General features: G+C 58.5%; 1 protein-coding gene across 1 annotated transcript; it reads left to right on the top strand.

The window, feature by feature from the left end:
• SDC1 (syndecan 1) lies at window positions 1-24,142 on the top strand. Its single transcript, XM_032653497.1, has 5 exons — window positions 1-378; window positions 19,743-19,824; window positions 20,734-21,212; window positions 21,814-21,949; window positions 22,073-24,142. Exons 1-5 carry the CDS (start codon window positions 313-315, stop codon window positions 22,240-22,242), a joined length of 933 nt encoding a protein of 310 aa, XP_032509388.1. The 5' UTR covers window positions 1-312; the 3' UTR covers window positions 22,243-24,142.
• Window positions 24,143-24,617: the final 475 nt, after the last annotated feature.

Here is a 24,617-nt window from a genome sequence, read left to right as displayed (position 1 = left end):
GAGAGCTGGGGGTGGGGGGCTAGTTTTTGCAACGGCTAAGGGCCTGCGGCTTTATTATAAGGCGGAGCTCGGCGGGAGAGGTGCAGGCGGGAGCCGAGCTGAGCGGGGAGGAATACAGCCGTAGAAAGCGGATTGCAGCCGGCGGACCCCGCAGCCCTCGCCTAGGACAGCCAGCCGCGCGCTGGACATCGCTCGAAGGAGCTGCGCGCAGCGCAACCCGCGGAGCCGACCCGGAGCCCCGTGCAGTCTGGGCAGCGCAGCGCAGCCCTGACCCGCGCAGCTCGCCGCGCTCCAGCCGCCGGTCCGGGCAGCATGAGGCGCCCGGCGCTCTGGCTCTGGCTCTGCGCGCTGGCGCTGCGCCTGCAGCCGGCCCTCCCGGTGAGTGTGGCCCGGGGCCGGGCTGGGAAGCGGCGGGAGGCCGGGGTTGGCAGAGCCGCCCATGTCGGCGGCTGCACGTGGAGGGGGAGGGGAAGCGGGGACTTACCTTCTTCCCGCGCTAGCTCGGCGGGCCCCGGTACCCGGAGCCCCGAAATCAGGGCTCCCGCCCCAATTACCTCCGCCGTCGGGGGGCGCCGCACGGGTTCCGCTGCTCGGGGCGGAGACCCGGGGCCCGCGGCGCCCAGCGGAGCGGAACCTGCGCCGGGGCTCCGCGCTCAATTAGGTAAAACGGTTCCACAGGCGAAGGAGCCCGCCAGCCTGCGGCGGCGCCTGGGGTCGCCGGCTCCCACCCGGTCACCCCGGGCGCCGCGGCGCCGGCTCCCCCGCCTGTGACCCGGGAGGATGCGGTGATCGCGGCAACTACGCCCCGTCCGCGGACCCTAATTCAAACCAGACTCGCCGAGCCCCGGCTCCTGGCCCCTCGGGCGGAGGCAAGTTTGGGCGCAGCGGTGTCGGCGCTGGAGCAGGCGGGCGTGTTCGCTAAGGAGCCCCAGCCAGGGCTGCGAGGGGGGACTGGGGCGGGCGGGCGGGGCGGGCGGAGGCGGGGTCCTCGGCTGTCCGTTGGCTGCCCGAGACGAGCCGGGCCGAGCTGGTAGAAGGAGGTTCCGGGAAGTTGGCCCCGGAATGCTAGAGACCCGCAAGAACCCAACTTCTGGGCTGCTGAAGTTGTGCTGCCCGGGGAGGGACGCGAGCCGGCGCTGGGCACCGCCGCGGCGCGCGGGTAGCTTCCCCGAGAGTGGACCCGCGAATGGCTCTTCCCCTCCCCGGCCTGGCTTTGTGCTGGAGCCGCGCCGAGGGAAGGCGGGTCCCTTGGCCCGCCCAGTGGAGCTGAGGAAAAGGGGGACAAATGTGGAGCCCGAGGCTGGGGGGGAGGCCTTTGGGTAGGACTCCAGCATCCACCTTTGGCGAGGGGTGAGTCCCCTCTGAAGAGGGACCTGGCCGACAAAGAGCATCCCGAGGGTCCCAGAAAGTGATCTCCCGCCTCAGCCGCAGTCCGCTGGCCCGCCTTCCCCAAAGGGGGCGCTTTGTTCTCGGACCCTGTAACCCTTTCCTGGGAACCGCCCCGCAGCGCCGTCCCTAATATGGGTTGGGACCTGGGCTGCCGCCAGGTGTCAGCCCTGGCCGCCGGGTGGTCATGTCCACCCCCGCCCCCCCCCAGTCCCCACACCCATTGCTAGAGTCCCGGGGTCCTCCGCGCGGGCCGGGTCGGCCATCCCCCGGGATGAAAAAGGGAGGTGCGGGACCGAGGGGCTCTTCCCGTGCCGGAAGTGGCAGTCTCTGGCCAGCACATCTGGACGGCTCGACTTCCCTAGTTCTGGCAAAAGGAGGCACGTGGGAGGGGAAGGAGCGGCTGCCGGGCGTGGGTACTCCGGTCCTCCGCTTATAATGTATTATCTGGACAAGTCCCTCAGCAACGCCAACCCGCTGAAAGCGGGTCCCTCCCATAATAATAGTAGCTCCCAATTATTGAGAGCCTTGCGGTATTTTGCAGGGTCTGGCTCAGGTGAGGTGCTTTTCAGGCTGATCTGTGAAGTGCCCTCCTTGCTTCCAGGTGACTGTTATGCTTGGAAACATTTTGGAGTCCAGGAAGGGGTCCCTAATGCCGCTTGAATTGCTGATGAGTTGGAGTGTTCATGTGGGGTGCCCTATCTGGGGGAGCCATGGGGAAGGACAGGATTTCTGAGCTGGGTCTCCATAGCAACGCCTGGCTTTTAGGTCCAAGAAGTTGCATCTGGCTTCCCCTTCACTCTTGAAGAGTATGGCTTCTGTGGCATTCAGACTGCACCTTGAACCAACAGTTAGTACTCTGGAGAAGAGGGTGAAGGTGTTTGGCTTACCTCCCTGGCCCACCTGGCCTTTCCCGGCTGCCGCACGCTCTCCAGGCACAAAGATGGGGCCTTAGCAGCACTCCGCCTATTTCCAGCCAGAATCAGGAGTGCTGGTGGTGGTTCCTTTGCTTGCCTTAGGTGAGGCTGGCATTCCTGAGCGGGGATCCCAGAGCACCTTTTAACACGGGGAGGCAGATGGGATTAGAAATTTTCTGTGGGCCACGTTTCCCAGACTTTTTCTGTGTGCTGGGAAGAAGCAGATGCTGCATTTTTTTTTTCTACCCTAGAAAATGTGATACATTATGGAAAGGCAGGGCAGTTGAGTTTCAAGGGGGAAACGAGGAAGGGAGGGAGGCTCATTAGAGCTGTGGTGGTAGGAGGGCTTCCTGGAGGGGGTGTTTGAGCTGAGCCTGAAAGCACTAAGCTTTGGGGTCAGACACTGGCTCAGAACTTAGGTCTTTGTTTGTTTGATTGTTTGTTTATTAAGTTTAGCTTGTTTTCTCTTTCCCAGCCCTGTCCTCTCCCTTTTATAGTGGCTGTCCATATTTGGTTCAAAGTGGGGGCACAAAGTACCTTCCCAGAGCCCTCTTACTAAAAGAAATAAGGCAGTGGGATTTGCTGGAATAGGAGGTGTCCACTGGTTACAGAAATCTGGCTTCTCCCAGGGTTCACTTTGGCCCCAGTGGGAAGCAGGTCAGAATCCCCTGGGGATCAGTGAGGTAGGGTATGATCCTGGGCACCTGACTTTGGACAAGGGAAGGCTGCTAGGGCAGGAGGTTGCTCAAAACCACTCCCAAGAGACGAGAACAGGGTTTGTCTAAAAAAGGTTTCCGCATGGTTGTGTGTGTGTGAGATTCCCATGGTCTTTTGTTTCTGCCACGCAAGAAAAATTGCTTGTTCTGGAAAGTTATTTGCTGTTTCCTCTCTTTCTCTCTTCTCTTTCTTGAAAGGCAGAAAATCCCTTTTTGCCTTAATTATGGGGGCTAGTAGAGACATTTCCCGACGGCCTGGCGGAGTGGGTGGGGCTGGGGGAGGCATTAACTTCCTCTGCCTGGGCTCGGAGCCTTCTGGAGGTGATGTCACTCCTGGCTTGAGCTCCACAGGGAGGGTGGGGCTGGTTTAAGTCTCTACCTGTGGCTCATAGTGGGTTCCAATAAAACCTCATTAACCCAGATTCGTGGGGAGAGAAATAAGAAAGGGAGGGAGAGGAGCCTGGAAAGAATTAATGAAAAGCTTGAATTTTGGAGTAGTTTATAGAGGAATCTTTTTTATTGCCGCAGAATTTTGGATTCTGAAGTCTCTTGAGAATGAGGTATCCTTGGTATCCAGGTTTTTTCAGAAAGTTAAGAATCCTTATTACCCTCAAAAATATTCTTACTTTGGGCGGGACTCTGAAATATTTATTTCCCTTCCTTTATTAACGAAAGACTGCTAAGCATAGTTAAACCTCTGGATGCCAGGGTCCTCATAGCTGTCACCATGTTAGGTTATGGCGTTTGTCTCCCGGGTTTATTGAGCTCTGAAGAGCACTTTGCCTCTGGCCTGGTGCCCTTCTGTTGGTGCACTTGGGATTCTGGTTTGCGTTTTTTCCTCTTCCATCCCTGTCTGATAGCAGCCAAAAGTGACATTTGTGGGCCTGAGTATAGCAAGCGGCTTTTCAGTTCAGTTCTAACTGGTACTTTTCTCCAGCAGTACTAAGAAGCTAGTCAGATTTGTTAGAATTATTTCTAAGACAAGAGTTTTCAGCGCTGAGTAAGGGTCTCACCTGTGAGCAATGACCTCTGTGGTGTCCTGATAGTACCTAGAATAACAGAGGCTGTCAAGGGAGGTGCTTATGGGCTCCCTAGGGGAACAGATGTCAGTGACCTCTGGAGCAAGCACCTGATGATGACCCCATGTTCCAAGTTCTTCCACCTGGCTGAAGTTGTAAATGACTTGTCAGTCATGGGTAGCCTGGACCCAGTAAGGCTAACTCCGTCTAAATCCTGGTTGGCAAGGGCCCTCATTCCTTTTTTTTTTTTTTTTAATTAATTTAATTTCTTTATTTTTGGCTGCGTTGGGTCTTTGTTGCTGCGCGTGGGCTTTCTCTAGTTGTGGCGAGCGGTAGCTACTCTTCGTTGCAGTGCGCGGGCTTCTCATTGCAATGGCTTCTCTCGTGTGGAACACGGGCTCTAGGCACGCAGGCTTCAGTAGTTGTGGCATGTGGGCTCAGTAGTTGTGGCTCGTGGGCTTTAGAGCGCAGGCTCAGTAGTTGTGGCACACGGGCTTAGTTGCTCCACAGCATGTGGGATCTTCCCGGACCCGGGCTCGAACCTGTGTCCCCTGCATTGGCAGGCGGATTCTCAACCACTGCGAAGGGCCCTCTTTCTTAGCTTGGGCCCTGTCTCTATTTTTCACACTGTGTCTTATTCGGGTGGCAGTGCACCCATACTGTTTGGCTGGCCAGAAACAGCTTTGGGTGAGGTGGAGCCCCCGGTATTGGGTCTCTGCTCCGCCACTAATGTACCACGTAGTCTCAGGCGAGTCACTTCACAGCCGAGTCTTGATGTCCTGTGTAAAGAGAACGTCATACCTGTTCTCCTCGTCCTGATTCTTTGATTTGCGTATTCATTTCATAATGAAGGTGTGAAAGTGTTTGGTAATGAAAACGCCAGAGGAAAGTTAGCTGTTAATAGAATTAGGATCACCTTTAACTGAGTGCCTGCTGTTGGGTGCTCGATGCTTTTCCTGCATCCCTATTTCATATTTACCCCAAACCTTTACCATGTATGTCACTGTACCCATTTTGTGGATGAGGCCTGCAGAGGTGAGCCCCTACAAGGGGCCGACGTGGGAGAACCAGGATTTGTACGTACATGTGTGCGTATGTGTGTGGCGTGAAGAAATCGAAGGACTGGCAAGTCTCCCCCACAAACCCAGCATAGGAGACTGGCTGAAACCAGCAAGGTTTGCCCTTGTGCTTGTCCCCAGGGCAACAACCAGCCTGCACCGACTTTCATCATGGACACTGGGGAGACATTTGTGGAATTAGTAGATCTTTTTTTAAGCCTCGAAGCCGGGCACCGTGGCCCCAGTGGGGTGACCAGAACCCAGGACTCGTGGCTCCTGTGCTGGGCTCACCTCCCGGCCCCTTCAATGCCAGGTCCCGCCGCCGCTTCAGGAGCAGCCCCATGAGGAATTGTCATTAAGTGCTGGAACCCTGGGATTTCTACAGAACAAACAATTTCCTGATTTCCTCCTTCTTTTCAACAACGAATTTTGGAGTCTTGGGTTGAAAGCCGCCCCTTGAGGGCCTGCGTAAGTGTGTCTAAGAGAGAGGGAAGGGGATTAACGGAGTCTGTGGAAAGAGGGCTTTAGGCGCCAGGATCCTGCACCCTGGAACAGATTCCGTGCGGTGTCATTTCCCTCTCAGCTCTTCGGCAGAGGTTGGGCGTGTATTCTGGAACCTCCCTCTGAACGGCCATGAGTGCCCTGGTGGTGCGGGGAGAGGGCAGGCGTGTGGGCATCCCCTCACCCCCGGAGGCACGACCCTGCACTCGGGGTCACTTCAGCAACTTCCAGCTCCAGGTGGATGTGGGGAGCCCCCTCCACTGCCCCCCAGAAGGGCTAGCTTTATCTGTGTGGTGTTACCACCTCTGCCTGTCCTTGGGATGCTGACATTGGGTGGGGAGTCAGCGCTAGAAAGTCCCCTGCATTTCCAGGTCCAAGGCAGGGGCACCTGGTCAGCTCCCTGGGGCTTGGTACCCTGCGGGGGAGCGGTGCAGAGGAGGGGTGGCACGGGCCAGAGTGGTCTAAGCTTTTTCTGGAAAGGGTCCTGCTGCCTGTCATGCCGTTGTGGGTTTGGGGAGCCAGGGGTTCTGGCAGGGCCTCAAGGCTGTGGAGGCGCTGGGCAGTCGTGGGGCTCGGGGCCGTCGGATCAGGAGGGGGAAGGTTTGAGGGTCTCTCTCCCGCGTTTATGGCTCTGTGGTGCTGCCTCATTATATGGAGAGGCTGCTCTGCCTCTGGCCTGCAGCCCTGGAAGAAACTCCTCTGCCCAGTGACTCACGTGAGGGTTGCAGCCCCACGAGAGGCCGTGTGTGCGTGCACACGCTGCATGGGTTGCAGCTGTGACTGGGCTCTGCTTGGCCTGTCGATTTCCCCACTGGGCTTCCCCGCAGGTTAGGCTGCAGTCTGAGATTTTGGGAAACCTGGTCACCACCTGTCTGCCACTTCCTCCTCGGAAACCAGGAAGCTGTCTTCCTCCCTCCCTCCCTTTTTAACTGCAGCTCTTCCTCTATCCCGGGCTTTAGAAGAGTCTGCGGAAGTGATTCCTACAGACGAGGGTGGCTAGGACCCGTGTCCCGCCTAGTCTCGGTTTAATCCTCCGTGGTGTGACTTGGGCAGGTCCGCGCCCCTCTGTGTCTCAGTTCCCCTGTGCACTCAAGGGGCCCCCCTTACCTGCTTCAGCTCCAGCAGCCGTGTGGTTGCAAAGAGACCTTGTCCTGGGGAGGGTGAAGGTGGCACTGGGGGGACCTAGTGGGGGCTCAGAATCCTCCAACATTATTCGTCCGGGGACTCGAGGGGCACTGCCTGCCTGAGGGCTCATCTGCGGGATGGGAGTCACGGCAGGCTGCTCTTGGAAGAGGTGGACTTAGGGCTCAGTATGGGAACCAGAGGTGTATGGAGGCCCCTGGGCAAGGTCAGGCCGGGGGTGAGGGCCGGGGGATGTTCTCTGCACACGCCCAGGCCTCCTGGCCACCTGCCCCGGGTCCGCTCCTCCGCAGGGACAGAAGCCGCGGCGGGCAGGTTGTGGCAGTGGGGCAGGCAGGCGTGCTTATCGCTCCGCTCATCGGCTGAATCGTGGTGCCAGGCCCACAGATCCTCCCCTGAGACTCATCCAACCAGCTTGTCCCTGAGCCCACTGTGTGTGAGGCAAGACTAGGGCTCGGGGGCCTGGCTTCCAGCCCGACCCTTTTTACCGCTGAGTGACGCTGGGCACGGGCCTCTCTTGGGCTCAGTGGGTCCACGTGTGAAATGGGAGTGCGGCTGAGAGGCAGAGGCGAGGTCACGCCTTTGGCTGTTGGTGACGTCTCGCGGCTGTGTCACAGGGCTGGTGGCGTCTGGGTGGGGCCTGCCTCTGCTCCTGCTGCCTCTGGAGAGTTCTGCCACAAGCGTGGGGGGCTGGGAAGCCTACCTGGCTCGACCAGATCTAAAGCCCAGAGCCTGGCTGCCTGCCCTGCGCACAGCCCTGAGCAGGTGGGGAAGGGTCCACACCTGGTCCGGGGCCGCGTGTAAGAGAGGGTGACCATTACTGGGACCAGACAGCAGGGTCGGTCTGCGCAGACAGGCCAGGGGGGCAGTGACAACCAAAGGTCATCCAGCCTGAGAAAGGGTTCATCCCAGAGCCCCTCCCATCAGGAACTCAGGCCTAAGGCAGGGCATTTTCTGTGTTAGGGCAGGGGGCCCCCCCGATGGAGGCAGCGGGAGTGGCGGAGACTACCAGTCCCCCTCTGGGACCCCTCTTGGGCTCCCTTCGTCTCCGTAGCAGTGCAGGGACTTGTCCCACCACGGGACGTTGAATTCAACCACCTTTCCTGCTTGGGCTACCTGACGCTTCCTGTGGCCATGCTGGCCCTCGTTGGGTGCCTTCTGCCCCCAGCAGGCTTAGGTGACGGGGTTCTGGGGCCTGGCCCAGGGTGGTGGGGCGTGGGAGGTGGGGGGGAACTTCTGGAGGGCCGAGGTGGCTTGTCCACCCCAGCTCCTAGCCCGTGCTGGGCCCCGGGAGGCCTCAGGAGGACCTGAGGACTTGAACTGCTGTTCCCATGTCACGGCTCATGCCCTGGCCGCGTCTGACCTGTCTGGGGACTTGACTGTGTCAGTCCCTTGGCAGGGGCTCTTCTTTCCAGGAGCTCCTCAACACCCCTGCTGCCCACAACACTGTCCGGGGCCTTGGAGTCCCATCTCTGGGGAGTGTCCCGGATGGACATGTGGTCAGGTTTGGGCTTGCAAGGTGTTTCAGGAACCTCTGAGACTATAGTGGAGGCTGAGGTCACTCCAGCTTCTCCCGGAGAAAACCGCTGGGGGCCATACTGCTGTCCCTGGTGACCACACTCCTCCAGGATGCCGTGGGGGGAGGGCCTGGGCAGCACGACCTCCAGGCTGGCCAGGGCCTGCCGGGCTGGGAGAATGGGCCCGCTGGGGCTGAGCTGAGATCCTCGGGTGCGGCCCCTGCCTCTCCTCCCTGCCCCCCACAGGCACTGGGGAGCAGGGGACAGGGGTTGGAGGGTGAGCATAGGTGCAGAGTTTCCCTGGGGCAGGCCTGGTTGTTGTAAAGTCCTGGGAGGGCTCAGGCCAGGAAGTCGGCCCTGAGGTCTCCATGGTGACTCTGAAGGAGTGGCTGAGGCCACCTGGGTTCTGTGAGCTGTGTGAATAGCAGAAAGCCCCCAGCCTAACCCCCTCTCCCTTCCACCCCTCTGTGGGACAAGATCGTCCTTCCAGAGCCTCATCTAGGGGCTGGGCGTCCAGTGGATGCCCTGGTCCAGCTCTCCTCCCAGGGTAGTGGCGGCAGCCCGAGCCTGGATGTCTGAGTCTGCCTGCCTGTGGAGTGGATTTGGGGTCCCGTCTGGGGTCCTGAAACCTTGGGCCTGGGCAGGCGAGGTGGGACCCAGAACGGGCAGGTCGGTCTGCCTTGGTTAGTCCCACCTGGGGCTGGCGCAGAGAGAGGTGCTGTGCGGAGGCCGGGAGAGCACAGGGCGTGGAGTCTGGCCAGCCCACGTCATTACCAGGCTCCACCGCTTCCTCCCCGGAGCATCCTGGGCAGGTTTCGGCACCTGCCTCGAAGCTTCAGTTTCTTTACACGTATAATGGGATTTTTAAAGTCCTGCTTCGGAGGGCTTCTGAAAAGATCCTGTGAAATAACCTGTATGGTGTGATTGGGAGCCTCTTCCTTGTCTGGGCTCAGAGGAGCAAGTCTGGGAGAGCTTTGGGGCTGACGCTGCTTAGGGAGTCCCCTGGGGAGAGACCCCTGTGGCTGTGGCTGGGGGGAGGGGCACAGTCTGACCTGACCTGTGTAGTCGTTACTCAGTGTGAATGGCCAGCTGGTCTTACCCCAGGGTGCTGATGTCGCAGGACCTACAAACACGGCTTTGGCCCCTTCTCAGAAATACGAGCCTTCCCTGTCAGGCCGGGCTTTGCTTGCCTGAGCCTTTGCCAGAGGCCGGCTCCTGCCCCGAGGAGGTGTGGGCTAGGCTGGTAAGCAGTGGCAAGAGGCCCGGTGAAGCTAGATGCCGGGGCACCTTGGGGGGGGGGGGTGGTCTCAGGCCAGCTGAGCAGGGCCCCCCCCTGGCTGTGGGGGACCCATGGTCTGTGCCCAGAACTGCAGGCCGAGGGGTGCCCTGGAGTGGGAGCGGGGCTAGGCTGCAGGGTGGAGGGGGAGGGCCCCACCCCTGGGTCCTCCTTCCTTCTGCACTTTCTCCTGTGCCGCCTCCAGTGGAAATGATGGCTGTTTTCTCCCTGAGGGTCAGAGAGCCCGCAGTCCTCCCTGTGATGGGGTGGCTAACTGCATACCTGCTGGAGCAAGACTGCCTGGCCCCAGACCCCCCTCTCTAAGCACTTCAGTGGCTGTGTGCCCTGGGACAGATGACTCGTCCCCTTTGCCTCAATCTTCTCATCTGTAAGATGGGTTTGCACTAGAATCTAAGGTTATCATGAGGTGTACATGAATTCATTCAGGTAAAGTGCCTAGACTAGTACCGGGCACGTAGTACTCAAGACGTATTAGCCGTGATTACTATTTTCCCCCCAAGACCTAATTCTGAGATTTCTATTGTTCAAGTGACCACCCTCCCCCCCACCCCAGCCCAGGTCAGGTCCTTGGGTTTTTCCTTCCGCCCCATGACTGTCCTGAGTCCTGGGCAGGTGTTAGGGCTTCTTCCCCTTTCTGGGGTTTCTCTGAGTTCATAAGACTGGGGCTGCATCCATGGTCCTCCTTTTAACTGCCTTAGCACCTACTGTGTGCAGAGGCTGCCAGGGCCTGGGAACTCAGTGCTGGGCATTTGAAGCTGTGCGAACCTTCTAGCCATCAGGAAGCCACTGGAGGAGGGCAGCCTGACAGTGAAGGGGCCCAGGCTGCTTTGCTTCTTATTGGCGGGGGTCCCACCAGTAATCTGGGAATCCAGCCTATTCAGATCTGGCCTTCACAGGAAATTCTGCCTTCCATCACTCAGGCCGGAAAGTACCAGCTCTGCTCTGCCACTGGACCCCTTCAAGGACACTCTGACCTTTCTTTGTCTTTGTCTGGGCTCCAGCAGCCTCAGTGCCTACTTGGTCTGAATCGTACTTTATCCCAGAGGCAGGTTCCCAGACTAGCCCATTATTCTTCTGGACGTGGGAGGAGAAGCCATGTACACCTGTGGCTTAAGCAGGAGCAAAGGGAATTTCGTCATTCTTTCTTGGGTATGGGGTTGGCTGGCAGCCACATTGTGACACAGGTTAAAAAATTTGCTCTTGGCATCTTTCAGCCTCCTTTTAGCAATCCTTTCCCATCTTCCAAAACCCCTACCCAACCCCAGTGCCCCAGTTCCAAAACTACCCGTCCCCCATAGAGCTAGTTTCTGCTCTAGTGTGAGTGACTAGCACCCCTTAGCCCTCCCAGCGGCATTTTCATCTTAAAAGGGATACTCTGTAACTGCACGGACACTGCTGGGGAGATCTGGAGGATAAAGTTCTCCCCCTCCCTCCACATACATACAGCTGGCGCCCTGACCAGCGGCTGCAGGTGTGTCAAAAGCTGCAAGTTTCTGCCTCCTTGAAACTTGAAGACACTTTATTTAGCCAGATCAGGGGGAGGATGTCTCTAGAAGCCCATATGGCAGACGTGTCAGGCCCCCAAGCCAGGCGGAGTTTGGGGATTAATCAGCTAGAGAGCAGCTCCAGGGGCCCTCATGGGGTCCGACTCGGGGATCCTGCCTGAGCTTCTGGCCTTAGCTGTCTCGTTGGGACAGCCAGGGCTGGGGTTGGGGAGAGGCTCTGGGGGCTTTGGCTGCCCGTTCTGTCCCCGCGGGTTGACAGTTGCCATCTCCAGAGGCACTTTGATGTGGGACATCTCCAGCAGCCTGCCGAGGCCATCATGCCCTTGGGAAGCGGGGAGCGGTGACCCCGAGTCACTGTGATCAAGTACCCCTCCCCCCACTTGCCATTGAGGGTCCTCCCCCCGCTGAGTGCCATGTTGGTGGTCGGCTGCCCCTCCAGGGCGGGCCTTGAGTCACCACCCACAGACTCGGGACTCGGATCCCCCTTGCGACCTCTTGGCCAAGCCCCTGTGGTGCACTGAGGCAAGGTCTCTTCAAGGTCATCCAGTAAGTTGGAAATAGAGCCCAGGTTTTCCAGTACCAGGTCTGGTCACTCTACCCTGGCCAGCCCTTGTCTGGCTCCCAGGACAGTGCTGGGCACAGAGGCTGGCTGGGCCGGGCCAGGCAGCCTTGCTCAACGCCCAAGTGGAATCCTACCCTGCCCGGCCCAGGTTCTGGCAGGTGGGGAAAAGCAGAGGAACTGGTCTTCCAGCTCCTGGCCTCACACCCAGCCCTCAGCTGGGCCTGTTCTAAGACGAGCCTCGGCACGCGGACAGTGAGGCAGGCGCCAGCTCTCCGGAGGGGTGGGTACGGGGGTGCTGGTGGCAGCTCTCACCTGGCTTGGGCATCGGGGCTGGAGCTGGCTGCCAGGATCCCCCCTCCTTCAACACAAGCCTGACCCCTGGGGTACTCCAAGGGAGAAAGGCTCCATGACCTTGACCTCGGGTTTCCCTTGTGAAAGCCCTGACGTGCAGTGCCCTGGGAAATGCTACTGCAAAGGGTCTTTAAGCCAAGTGTGGATGGCGCCCTGCACCCTGGCCCTGTCCTGGAATCCCCCAGAGCAGTGAAGTCTGTCTCGTAGGGGCAGGGTGGGAACAGCTGAGGTGGGGTTGTGTGTGTGTATGGGGGGAAGGGTGCATGCCCAGGAGGTCCCCTGAAAGGTCTTCCTCCTCAGGGGGACCTGCGGGTGCCCTCACCGATGCACGTTCTCAAGGTGAGGGCAGAAGAAGCCCCCTCTTCCCTGCCTGTCTGTTCCCGGGCCCCTCCCGCCTTGAGCTGTACCCATCACCCCTCTGCAGGTCCCAGCCTGACTTAGTTCTTGGTGAGCTGATAAATGATCATGCCTGTCAGGCCAGGAAATGCTGATGCTGCCCCGAGGCACCAGTGGGGCCCCTCCCTCCTGGAAGTAGAGGGGGTGGGGGGAAGATTTCAGGGTCTTGAGGCCAAAGCCGGGAGATCCGGGCCTCCTCAGTGGCCTCGGCAGGCCTCCCTGGCAGCTCCCAAGTGAGGAAAGCGGTGTTCAAGAGGAAGTGATTTCTCTGCCACCACCGTGATCTCCTGGGCTAGAGGGAGCCCAGCGTCTTCCTGGGCCCTGGGCTGCGGTCCTGCCCTCCCACCCACCCCGCCATGGCCGTCGGTGGCCAGTTTATCACCCCCACGCCACTCTGGCCTCACTGGTAAGGAATTGGGGCCGCAGGGCCCAGCCTAGCCTGTCAGAACCCTGAGAGGGTTTAGGGGTCTTCAGCCAAGCCCCTTGTGTTGTCCAGGCGGGAACCAGGTCCAGTGAGAGGCAGGTCCCCCAGCAAGGGAACAGTAGAGCAGGACCTCTGCCTGGGGTGGCCCCCCCGGTCAGGGCTCTCTTCCCCCGGCATCCTTAGCTCTGGTCCCTTCCCGGAGACCCTTGATCCAGGATGTTTTGGCCCGCTTGGCCCCTCAGGTCCGTGCTTAGGCCGTGTTAGCAAGGGCTGAGGGAGGGAGTGCAAATGATACCCCGGAGGAGGGAAAGCAAGAGTCACAAACGCTACCCTGCTGCTGGGCACCAGGGCGTTTGGTGGGCCACGGGAGGGGGTTGGGTATTTGTAACATTCTCTTCCCCCGCCACCCCTAGGCGGGCAGGTACCCCAGGCCGATGGCACCGAGGCTCTGCAGCTCCCCATCCCCTCTCAGCTCCTTGGCCTCGTTGGTGGTGCCCCCCACCCCCCACCCCAGAGAGGGCATCAGCGGCTCTGCACGGCTGCCGTTGGTTTCAGCCTGGTCACTGCATCAGGCCAGCTGACGGGATGAGAATTGCCCGGAGAATCGAGGAGGTCCTGCTCGGCCCCGGGCAGGCAGGATGGAGGCTCAGCTCAGCTTTAGGACAGTCGAGTGTTGCTTTTCTTTGTTTCCTGTTTCTAGCACTACTGGGAGTTGAGGGGTTCTCCCAGCTCTGCAGCGAGGCCTCTTCCTCAGACCGGGCAGGCGCCACAGTGTACTGACTAGAGAATGGATGTATCAGAAATGTAGAGAGAATGTTCTGGAACTTTCTCGGATCACTTTGTCCCTAGGGCTTGTTTTCGGGGCTACTCGGTACCTCTTCTTTGAACACTGGACCTGAGTGGGGCTGGCGGGGGGGGGGGTGTCTTGCCTCCCCCAGCCCCCAGGCCACTCTGGGTGAGGCCTTCTCCTGTCCAGACTATCGTTCTCCACGTGCAGTCTGCAGACCACCTACAGGATATGGAGTTTGCAACATGCAGAGTCCAAGGCCTTTGCCCCAAACCCACTGAATCAGCCTCAGGGATGGAGTTTGGAAGACTTCATCTCCAACAGTCTCCTGGTGACGCTTAGGGACCCCAAAGAAGAGAGCCCCTGGCCTGGAGGCAGGTGATGGTGTGAATGTCACCTTGGCCAGTTTGGCATCTTGATACACAGGTCAGGGGCAAAGGCTGAGGTTCTGTAGCCCAGGCACCTCAGCCCCCGAGAGTTGTGTGGGGTTGGGGGAATCAGCTCTTTTCCCTTAGACCCGTAGATCTGACCAGGAAACTGAGGGGGGTAAAAAAGATTTTTAAAAACCATGAATCTCATTTAAGCCTCCCGAGGATGCCTGCTGTTGGGTGGGATTTTGGTGGGATGGGAACGAGGGGTGTTTATCCTGGTGTGATTGTGTGGCCCGCCTGCCTTTAGATTCCTCAGCCTGGGCTCATGGAACAAAGTGGGCCCCTACCCTCCACCTGCTGCCTTCAGCCCCAGCACGGGCACCAAGGCTGGCTCCTTTCACAGGGAAAGGCTGTGACCTGGGCACTGTGACGAGGGGCAGCTCTTTATCCTTGTGGATTCAGTGACTGAGCTCCCACCATGGCAGCCAGGGCTTCTATCGCCACACCCAAGCCTTACAACCAACAGATACCTAAACCTCCCATTCCCACTTTGCTGTGGAGGCTGCCACACCAGTGAGGCCCCAGCGTCGCCGAAGTTGTGACTCAGGGCCGAGCGTTGTCCTAACCTCTCCGGGGTCTGGCTAGAGGCTTCATCTGCCGGCCCTAGCGTCCCCAGTGGGGTGACCCTCTGTACCCCATCCTGTGCAGCTCCCCCTTCCAGAAGCATCCTGGAGTGGGAGCTATACCTGGGAGCTCACCAAGGCCAAGACGAGACCGTTTCTTACCCTCTCTTCTCCCCGAAACCCTTGGATGACGGCCCCTGAGCTTTGAAGACCGTTTCTTACCCTCTTTACTGTCGAAGAACCTTGCGTGATATTGTACTTAGGCATGTGACCTCAGTAATGCCTTTTTTTTTTTTAATTTATTTATTTGGTCGTGCCAGGTCTTAGTTGTGTCAGGTGGTCTCCTTAGTTGTGGCATGTGAACTGTTAGTTGCGACATGCATGTGGGATCTAGTTCCCTGACCAGAGATCGATCCCGGGCCCCCTGCATTGGAAGCGTGGACTGTTAACCACTTCGCCACCAGGGAAGTCCCTTCAGTAATGCTTTTTAAAGGATTTGTGTTTATCCATCACTTAGATCAAGCAGTGGGTAACACATCAGTGATTCAGGGTGTGGGTTTGAAACCAGAGGTCTTTGGATCCGATGGCTGCGGGTTGATGGGGTGCTGGGGTCAGGGGTCAGACAGGCAACCTCTTCAGTCAGCCTGGAGTTAGAAGGCCTTCACCTGAACATCTCTGAGATGCCCACTTGGTATCCTGACTTGTGACCCTCCCAAGGAACTTTCATGCTCATGCCTAAGGTGTCTTGGAGGGATGCTGCAACACAGCCCCAGGCCCCCTGGGCCAGCCTGGGCAGAGGTCTGCTCAGATGGAGGTGGCCCTCCTATGGCCAGTGTGGGGTGAGAGATGGCAGGAGTGGGCTTGAGGCTGCCTTCTTGAAGCTTTCTCTGCCAGCCCTCTGCCCACAGACTACCAACACACTCTTGGGGATGGCTGACAACCTGGTGATGGAGACCCTTAGCCCCTGGTAGCCCTGACCCTGCTTGTCCATGCCATCCTGTCTCCACCTCTGAAGCTGGGCTGGCATCTTGGTCTCCCCTGCTGGCAGGGGTCAGGAACTCTTTTTTTTTTTACTGGTTTGCCTTTTTAAAAAATTTATTTTATTTATTTATTTAGGGCTTCATTTGGTCTTCGTTGCTGTGCGTGGGCCTTTCTCGAGTTGCGCTGAGTGGGGGCCACCCTTCGTTGTGGTGCGTGGGTGGCTTCTCGTTGTAGAGCACGGGCTCTAGGCGCACAGGCTTCGGTAGTTGTGGCTTGCAGGCTCTAGAGCACAGACTCAGTAGTTGTGGTGCACGGGCTTAGTTGCTCCACGGCATATGGGATCTTCCCAGTCCGGGGCTCGAACCCATGTCCCCTGCATTGGCAGGCGTATTCTTAACCACCAGGGAAGCCCAGGAACTCTTACTTGGTGAGGATGACATGCTCATCCCATGGCTCCTGGGGCCTGTGGCGCATTGAGGAGATTTAGGCAAGTTTCCCTTAAAACAGCTGGACCATCAGGGAAGGTGGTCCTTCAGGGCAGGGGAGGGAGAGAAATGGCAGGTGAAGGGAGCAAACACTGCCTGCAAGTTTGCAGATACTGCCCGGTGACCACTGGCAAGACCCTCACCCTTATCTCTGGGAGATGCTGATCTCAGCCCTGCCTGCCTCAAATCAAAGGATAATGGTAGGAAAGGGATGGAAAATGCTTCCAGTGTCAGAGAAGGCCTCCCTCCTCTCACACTCCCTTTCCTGCTCCGCCAGACCCCTGAGCCCAGGTCCTCTCTCGGGGTGTCCTCCTCACACCACCCCAGGTGTGGCCCAGAGACCAGTGTGGCTGAGATGAGATGGGCTGGCCGTTCCTCTCGTGTTCCTTGTCCCCCAGCCTCCACGTGTCTGCCCCCCGACCTGAGCGAAAGATGCCGGCAAAACCGGGGAGGCCCAGGCTCTCACCTACACAGAGAGGCCCCAACAGGTTAGCAGTTTTTCAGGAGAAGGGCTTCTCTCAGGACTAGGTAAGTAAGACTTTGGATCTGCCCAGTCCCTGAAAACAATTTGGGACAATTTGGCTTTGGCCTTTCAGGCCCTGGGCTTCCAGGATCTGTGCTGTGTGTGGGAAGGACCAACTTGGCCTTTGCCTTGAGCAGACCAAAGGTGTGAACATCCAGACCCCCTCATATGGCTTTTGATTTGTTGTACAAAAAACTGATTTTCCTGGGCCTTACAGAGGTTAAAGGGCCCCATTAAAGGTACAGCTGGCTCGCCTTTGTCTTCCCAGGCTGTTTGAAGTGGGTTCCAAACTGGGCCAACCCACCCCTGGCATCCCTGAGTTGTGGCCAGTGTGGTCTCAGAACAGTGTCAGAGGCTGTGCCGAGGAGAGCCCCATATGGGGCCTTGGAGGCGGCTGACCACAGGCTCTTACACAGCAGGCCTGCTGGTGAAACCGGAAGTCTCACCCCAAACTCCAGAGTCAGCTGGCACCTGGTGAGCCAAGTTCAACCTCAGCAGTTTCCGCTAACTTCCTCCCTGGAGGGCTGAGGCTGTCACTGGAGGTTCAAGCTGGAGGTCTGGGAGATCACTACAGCCTATCCCCTTGGTGGAGAGCCAGCCCCAAAGGGGAGAGGCTGCCCTGAGGCCTGGGAGCTGGTTTCAGGGGAGAAAGTGTTTGCTTAAGAGCTTGTTGTATAAACAAGATTGAGATAAGATGAGGGAACAAATTGTTTTCAGGGACTGGGCAGATTCAAAGTCTTACCTAGTCCTGAGAGAAGCCCTTCTCTTGGGAAACTGCTAACCTGTTGGGGCCTCTCTGTGTAGGTGAGAGGCTGGGCCTCCCCGGTTTTGCCTGCATTTTGGGAGGTGCCTCCAAGGTGGACGGGGTCCTGGTGCATTGTGTTCTCTGCAGAACTCAGTGCCCCCGTCTGTGAAACAGGGCCTGGGCCCGGGGACCCTGGCTTCTGCTTCACAGTGTACGGCCGAGGCTGGTATGGCTGCGGCCCTGGCCCCCTGCTCCAGGTCCAGCTTTCTGTCCAAGGCTGGGAATTGGAGCACTGCCGCCTAGGGTCTCCTCCAGAGCTGTGAGGGTGTTGGGCGAAGTGAAGGAGGGTCTTGATGAGTGTGGGTGGGGCGTGTCCCCTGAATGCTTGTCCCCCTCAAGCTGCCCTCTTGGGAGCATCTGCTGTGGGCCTGGGGCAGGGGTATGTTAGGGTGTGGGTACCCACTCTGCGCCTGCCTGGGGGACAGTGTTCTTTGTTACTGGACGGGGTAAGCTTTGGGGAGGCGAGGGTCAGCATCCACCGAAGCTCCGTGGAGGCAGGACAGGTGTTTGAAGTGCCACCTGGGGACAGTACAGACAGGATGTGGCCTGAGGCGCAGGTGGAGGCCAGGGACTATGACTGTGCATTGTGGATGGGCCGTGGCAGCTCATACAGGCCCTGCTGCGGCCAAAACTTTTCTCTTGGGGGGCGGGGGGCCGGTGGAGAGGGGAGGAGGTATAGTGTGGGTTTTGTACTTTCAAAGGAAGCTCAGTGGTATTTCTAGCCTCACGGTTTCTACACGTTCCTGAAGCTTTCCTCTGACCTGGGCCCTTGGATGGAGCCTCCACCTGATCCAGCTCTGCCTCAGGAGGCCAAAGGTCTTGCCTGTCCCTCCCTGCCCTGCTGCACTCAAGAGGGAGGCCCCGTGGCCCATGGCCAGGACCTGGCGAGGCCTCTTGGGCTGAGGAGGCCCATTCCCTGGAGCCCAGCCTTGGGCAGGGCCTGCCCTCTGACAAGCCTGCACAGAGCTGCCCGTAAACTGGCTCCCTTCTGCCCGCTCTTCTGAAACCCTACCAACCTCCACCCCACCTCCTCCTAGACAGGCCCCAGGGTCCTCTTCCTCAGGCTGAGTGGCTCTTAATTCCCCAACTTAGAGCAGCCACCACTGGTGGTGGGACCCTTACTGCGAACCAGGCTCTATTAGGTTCTTTTCATGCATAACCTCTTTAAACTTCTGCAACAGTCCGGGGATGTAGATATTACTGCCGTCCCCATTTTACAGATGGGAAGACTGAGGTCGTGGGAGGTTTAATGATGTCCTCAGGGCCATGCAGCTAGTAAGTGGCAGAGGTCAGGGGGGCTTGCAGAGCCCATGTGCTCTGAGCTATGCTGTCCTGCTTCTCCGTTCGTTCTTTGTTCTGGCCCTTGACGTTGGGACTGCAGCACAGGGTCATTTGGGTCAAAGTCTTGTTGCTGAGCACGATACTTATGGCTACTCTTCCTGCCACCTGGCTGCTGGGTCCTCCCTTCCCCATCTGCTGTCCTGGAGCCAGTGTTAGGGGTGGGGGTGGTTCCCCGCGCAGGCCAGCTCGGCTGTGTGTGGTGTGTCCTGCCTCCGCCTGGTCCCACTCCCTGGCCCTGCTGGCGCAGCCCCTGCTTCAGGGCCTGGGTACGTGTTTGCAGTCCAGCACCTGCAGCCTCTTAGGCTCGGCCAGGCAGGCAGTATTCCTGGGGCCGCTCTTCGCACACAGGGCCCATCCCGGGCTCACAGACCGTTTGCCTCCTTAGTGCAGGGTCCCTTCTAGATAAGCCTCATCTATCCCCAGGCTGATGGATGCCCTGTCCTTCCTTCCCCAAGTGGGTCTGGACCCAGTTTTTCCAGTGGATGAGAAAACAGGCTGAGTGTGGGAAGGAGCATTGTGGCCAGGCCTGCCTCAGCACAGACCACTCCCCCGGGCTCATCCCTGCCCCTCCCCGCCACGGGGCCCTCGGTGTCCGCACCCTGGTGCTCAGCAGGCCTGGAGGCGGCCTCCCTGGAGCCAGGTCGTTGTGATGTTGTTCCGGGGGGCCCTTGAAAGCCCCACTCTTGGACCCTGAAGCTCCCTGGTCAGTGGCCCCCGGGACCTGATTCTCAGTGTAGGGTGGGCTTTGGTCCCAGGGGGGCCGCAGTCTCTGTTCCTACCAATGGTGTTGTCTGTCTGCTCCTCTGAGAGGTCTGGGGCGCCCTGAGCAGACTGAGCTTCTAGGGGGTGTGTGCGTGTTGGCGGGGAAACGAGGGGCAGCCCGGAGCCGAGGGCTTCCTTCCTGTGCTGTGTGTAGTGGTGTGTGTGTTTTGGGAGCAGGGGGGTGCATGATTTACCCAGCTACCTAGGATGGGGACCCCACAATAGCAGGGCCCAAGCCAAACCTCCACTCATATCCTTTTCTGTTCATTTTCCAGCAAACTGTGGCTGTAAACGTGCCCCCCGAAGATCAGGATGGCTCTGGAGATGACTCCGACAGCTTCTCTGGCTCGGGCGCAGGTGAATGGGCTGGGGGTGGCGGTCAGACAGCCCCCCCCTAGCTGGGCCAGAAGGGTGATGCTAGGGAAGAGAATGGGGACCGTGCTGCAAGGAGAAAACATGTGTGGGTTGAGGTGGGAAGGGTGTGGATTCCACGAGGTCCTGGGGGCTGCCTGCTGCAGACAGACTTGGGCTCGTGTTCTTTTTAACTCACTGGGCAATCTTTGGAAGGTGATTTGACTTCTCCAAGCCTCTATTTCCTCATCTGTACAATGGGAATAACATCTTGACTTCATAAAGCTGTTGGGAGCTATTAGGCTGCACAGAGCCTAGTGGGGTATAAATGTGCCTTTATCTTCCCTGTTTCCCCTTTCCCTGGGGGAATGAAATCCTTGAGCCTAGAGGTGGTCAGGGAGGCTCTCTGAGGAGGTGCTCTTGAACTAGACCTCAGAAGAGGGCTACAGTCATCCCTGGGGAAAGTGGCCTAGGCAGGGGCCCAGGAGCTAGGACGTAAGACACAGGCCTCTGTACTTGGGAGGCTGGGGAGAGGGCAGGTGGATCAGGGAGGGGGCCAGAGAGGTGTGTGTACGGGGATATGGCGTTCGGCCCCTAAGGATGCCCCCACCCCCCAGGGAGCGGGCTTCAGCGGTCGCAGGAAAGATCCCTTCCCAGATGGCTCCAGAGACCAGGCTGTCCCCAGGCACGTGCAGCAGAAAAGGGCAGCTTTGCTGGTTCATTTTCCGAAGTTGAGTTTCGCCTTAGCTAGCTCTGCCCCAGGAAACAGCCTCTCACGGGAGGCAGGGTTTGCTGTGCTGGCCTGGAAGTCAAAGCCTCGGGTCCTCGGCCAGGCCTTCCTCATGGCCTGAGCTTGGCTGGCCTTGATGTTCAGGGGTCTACCTCACCCCACACGCTGTGCTTCTGGCCCTGCAGGCGCTCTGCCAGATATCACCTTGTCACAGCAGACCCCCTCCACCTGGAAGGACAAGGGGCTCCTGACGGCCACGCCCACGGCTCCAGAGCCCAGCCGCCCGGATACCACGGTCACCTCTACCTCCATCCTGCCGACTGGAGAGCAGCCTGAGGAGGGGGGGCTGGTGCTCCTAGGAGAGCTGGAACCTGGCCTCACCGCCCAAGAGAAGGAGGCCACCCACCCACCCAGTGGGACCACGCTGCACCCAACCACCCACCGGGCATCGACAGCCAGAGCTACCGTGGCCCAGGGGCCTGCCACCTCCCATCCCCACAGGGGCGTGCAGCCTGACCACCACGAGACCTCAGCTCCCACAGGTCACGGTCAGCTCGAGCCTCAGGCTCCCAGCGTGGAGGATGGAGCCTCTGCTACCACCGAGAAGGCTACTGAGGATGAAGCCCCCACCCAGCTCCCAGAAGGAGAGGGCTCTGGCGAGCAGGTGGGTGTCGGCCCGCTGTCGTCCTCTGCATTTCCAGGGATGCCGGGTGGCCAGTGGGTAGGGTGGCCCTTAGTGCCTGGTGGGGCACAGTGCACTGGGTGGGGGGCACTGGCCTGGACACGCGACACACCCAACCCCCTACACCCTGTGAGCACATCGTAATCACCTCAGTGAAGGCAGTGTCCCGAGGTCCCATCCTCTCCCACCCCCAGGGCTGAGCCCAGGGCGGGACAGACTAAGTACGAGACCAGTGCAAGAGAGCCCTTCAGGATCCCCGAAGAGAGGGCTTCCTAAAGCGCACGCCTCTGCGGCGAGTGTGAAAGTTCCACCAGGTCTTATTTTTTGTCTTATAGCATCGTGGTAATGTTACACTTTGCACTAAAATGAGCCTGTTTATTTTCACATAAAAACGTGGGCTTTATATCACTTGATGGGATACCTTTGCCACAGTCCAGCAGGGTCCAGTGTGATGTGGCGAGAGGGGCCTGGGTTGGGGTGTGTCTGAGCTGATGGCAGAGGTGACCGGGGAAGCTGGGAGCGGACCTGGACGCAGCCTTCGTTGTGGTCGCCCAAACCTGATCCCATACCTGCCCTCCCCTAGGACTTCACCTTTGACGTGTCGGCGGAGAACTCAGCCGGGGCCACTGTGGAACCTGGCCAGCGGAATGTGCCCCCAGGGGATCCCGGGGCCACGGGGGCCTCGCAGGGCTTCCTGGACAGGAAGGAAGTGCTGGGAGGTGAGTTTTCTCTCTGGTGGGTAGGATGGGGGGTGGGGGGCTGTCTTTAGCTCTGGCGGGGCCACCACTCAGCCCAAGGAGCAGCCGAGCTCAACTGGCCTCTGTCCTCCCCACCCGCCCCAGGGGTCATTGCCGGAGGCCTCGTGGGACTCATCTTTGCTGTGTGCCTGGTGGGTTTCATGCTGTACCGGATGAAGAAGAAGGACGAGGGTAGCTACTCCTTGGAGGAGCCGAAGCAAGCCAATGGCGGGGCCTACCAGAAGCCCAGCAAACAGGAGGAGTTCTACGCCTGATGGGGGGGGTGCCCCTCCCCTCCCCCTGCCACTCGCTAGGCCCCCACTTGCCTTTTCTGTGAAGAACTGCAGACCCTGCCCTCCTCCACCGCGCCACCTTCCTGGCGCACCCAGCCCCGCCGGCAGCCCCCTCCCCGCGGAGTCCTGGGCGTGCCGGGGAGAGGGCTCATCTCTGCTTCTCTGACTTCTGCCTGGAGACTTGGGCACAAGGGCTTTCTCGCATATGACCGACCTTTCCATCACAGCCGGCACCTGGCAGCCCACCACGCTGACTCAGTTTCTCCAAACCGGAGCAGTCCGTCCCCAGGCCTAACTCTGGAGAGAAGGGGACCCAGCTGCTTGGGACCCGGATGGCTGGAAGACGCTGTGGCTGAGGGCTGACACGTCTGTAGCACTTACTGGTAGAGACCAGCGGGCCTGGCTGGGGGTGTGTCCCGCTGAGTGGTAGGGACAGGAGGTCAGGGCTCTGTCGGAATTCACTTTGTTTTGTGGAGAGGTCTAATTTAGATGTCAATTTGTTTTTGCACATGTTTCCTCTAGTTTCTTTGTTTATAGCCCAGTAGACTTTGTTACTTCGGAGGTAAGTTAAGTAAGTTGATTTGGTTATCTCCCATCCTGCTTCCCTAATCTGTGGTCAGGAGACAGCATCAGAGTTAAGAAGACTTTTTTTTTTTTTTTTTTTTTTTTTGGGACTAGGAGAACCAAATCCAGAAGCCAACATATAGGCTTAGTTCGTGTGTTGTCTGTTGAGTCTGTCACTCACGTGTGCAACAGGGTATGGAATGTCTGTTGGGTGGCCCTGTTGGTGGGCTGTCCCATCCCGGCTGCCGCGGGTGGTCACCTCTTTGAACTCGGGGCCAGGGCCATGGCCCAAGCGGCTGGGATGCTGGGGAGCCTGTGTGAGATTTGAATCCTGGAGCCTCAGGCTTGGGGATCGAGGAGAGTGGACCAAGCCCTTCCTTTGATGCCATCTCTGGGGGACACTTTCTCCTGGAAGGTGACGAGAGGGGTCTTGGCCCTACCTGCCACTGAGCTGCCCCACGAAGGACCAGGTTCGCTTTGATTGGCTCCTGCGGCCCGACTCTGGGCTGGAATCAGGAATGTTCCAAAGAGTTGATAGTCTTTTGCTTTTGGCAAAACTCTGCTTAATCCAATGGGTTTTTCCCTGTACAGTAGATTTTCCAAATGTAATAAACTTTAATATAAAGTAGTCACGTGAACTCTACTGCCTTTGCTTCTTTCTGCGCTGGTCTTGTGGCCGTGACCAGCCTTTTCGCTAAACGCCAATGATATTGGGAAACTTGGCTAAAAGCTCTGTGCCCTTCATCTTTCCCGTGGGGAGGGATTCTGGGGCCAGAGTCCCTCTGGTTTGTTTGTTTTTTTGTTTTTTGTCTTTGCTGAAATTATTCTGGAGATCGGTAGGTTCATTCAAGGTTATATACAAGGCCTGATGTAAATTTCCATGTTGCCAAGTTCAAAGGACAGTCTCCTAAATGGTGATGAAGCTGTGTCGGCCCCAGTCCTGTTTGATCCGAGGCCATGTGCCCCATGGAGGCCTGGAGCCAAGGCCTGCCTCTCAGACACCTTTGCTGGGACCAGAAACCCCCAGCCCGGGCTCCTGGGAACTCCTGTGGTCGCTTATTTAATTTGACAACGTTCCAGCTGCTCTGTTGGCTGCTCCGAGAGGGGGCCATCTGTGATTCGGAGAGACGCCCTGCCCAACGAAGGGAACTTGTGCCCTGTATTCCATACAGAGACTTTCGGCTGGAGTGTATGACTGGACACAACTCCTGGGTGGAGAAGGGGCTGTGACTGTGCTCATCTCTGCCGGTCCATGGGACAGCGCTCAACCCATGGCTGGGCCCATTCATGTAGCTAATAAACGGTACTTGTCATTCGGGCTGTGGTGGTGGTTGAATCTCCTCTTGGCCTGGTGATGTCCTTGCCTGTCACCTTCTTGTGGGGAGCCTGGCTCTGTGCTGTGGCAGGATGGGGGCCAGTCCCGTTTGCTGTAAGGGAATCCGTGTCCACCTCTGCCCCCCTCCCCCAAGCCCTGTGTCAGACCTTCATCTCACCTCCTCCTAGGTCTTACTTTCTGCCTTACTCTGTCCTGCCGGCCTCTCCTTCTAGATCATACCCTTCCCCAAGGACACAAGGCTCCCTGCTGACTCAAAGTTTGCTACCTATTCTGTTTGCTCATTGTCATACAACTCCTGGAAACTCACGAGCAAATGGTCTCAGTGCCAAAGGTCTAAAAATGTCTGCACGTTAGGAGAAAACTGTAATGAAAATTTGGGGGGTTGAGAAAACATAGTGCACTGCAGGAGCCCTAGTTTCCTAAGGGCATCTAGCCACCCTCCCCTTAAGTCTCGTCC

Source organism: Phocoena sinus, chromosome 13 (genome assembly GCF_008692025.1).
Source record: "Phocoena sinus isolate mPhoSin1 chromosome 13, mPhoSin1.pri, whole genome shotgun sequence".
Lineage (NCBI taxonomy): Eukaryota > Metazoa > Chordata > Mammalia > Artiodactyla > Phocoenidae > Phocoena > Phocoena sinus.
Note: the sequence above shows the minus strand (reverse complement) of the source record. Positions and strands in the feature narration are given on the sequence as shown.

Coding starts and splice junctions, on each gene's coding strand:
- SDC1 (XM_032653497.1), top strand. CDS start 313: ATGAGGCGCCCGGCGCTCTGGCTCTGGCTCTGCGCGCTGGCGCTGCGC. Junction 379..19,742: donor GCCTGCAGCCGGCCCTCCCG/GTGAGTGTGGCC, acceptor TTCATTTTCCAG/CAAACTGTGGCTGTAAACGT. Junction 21,213..21,813: donor GAGAGGGCTCTGGCGAGCAG/GTGGGTGTCGGC, acceptor GCCCTCCCCTAG/GACTTCACCTTTGACGTGTC.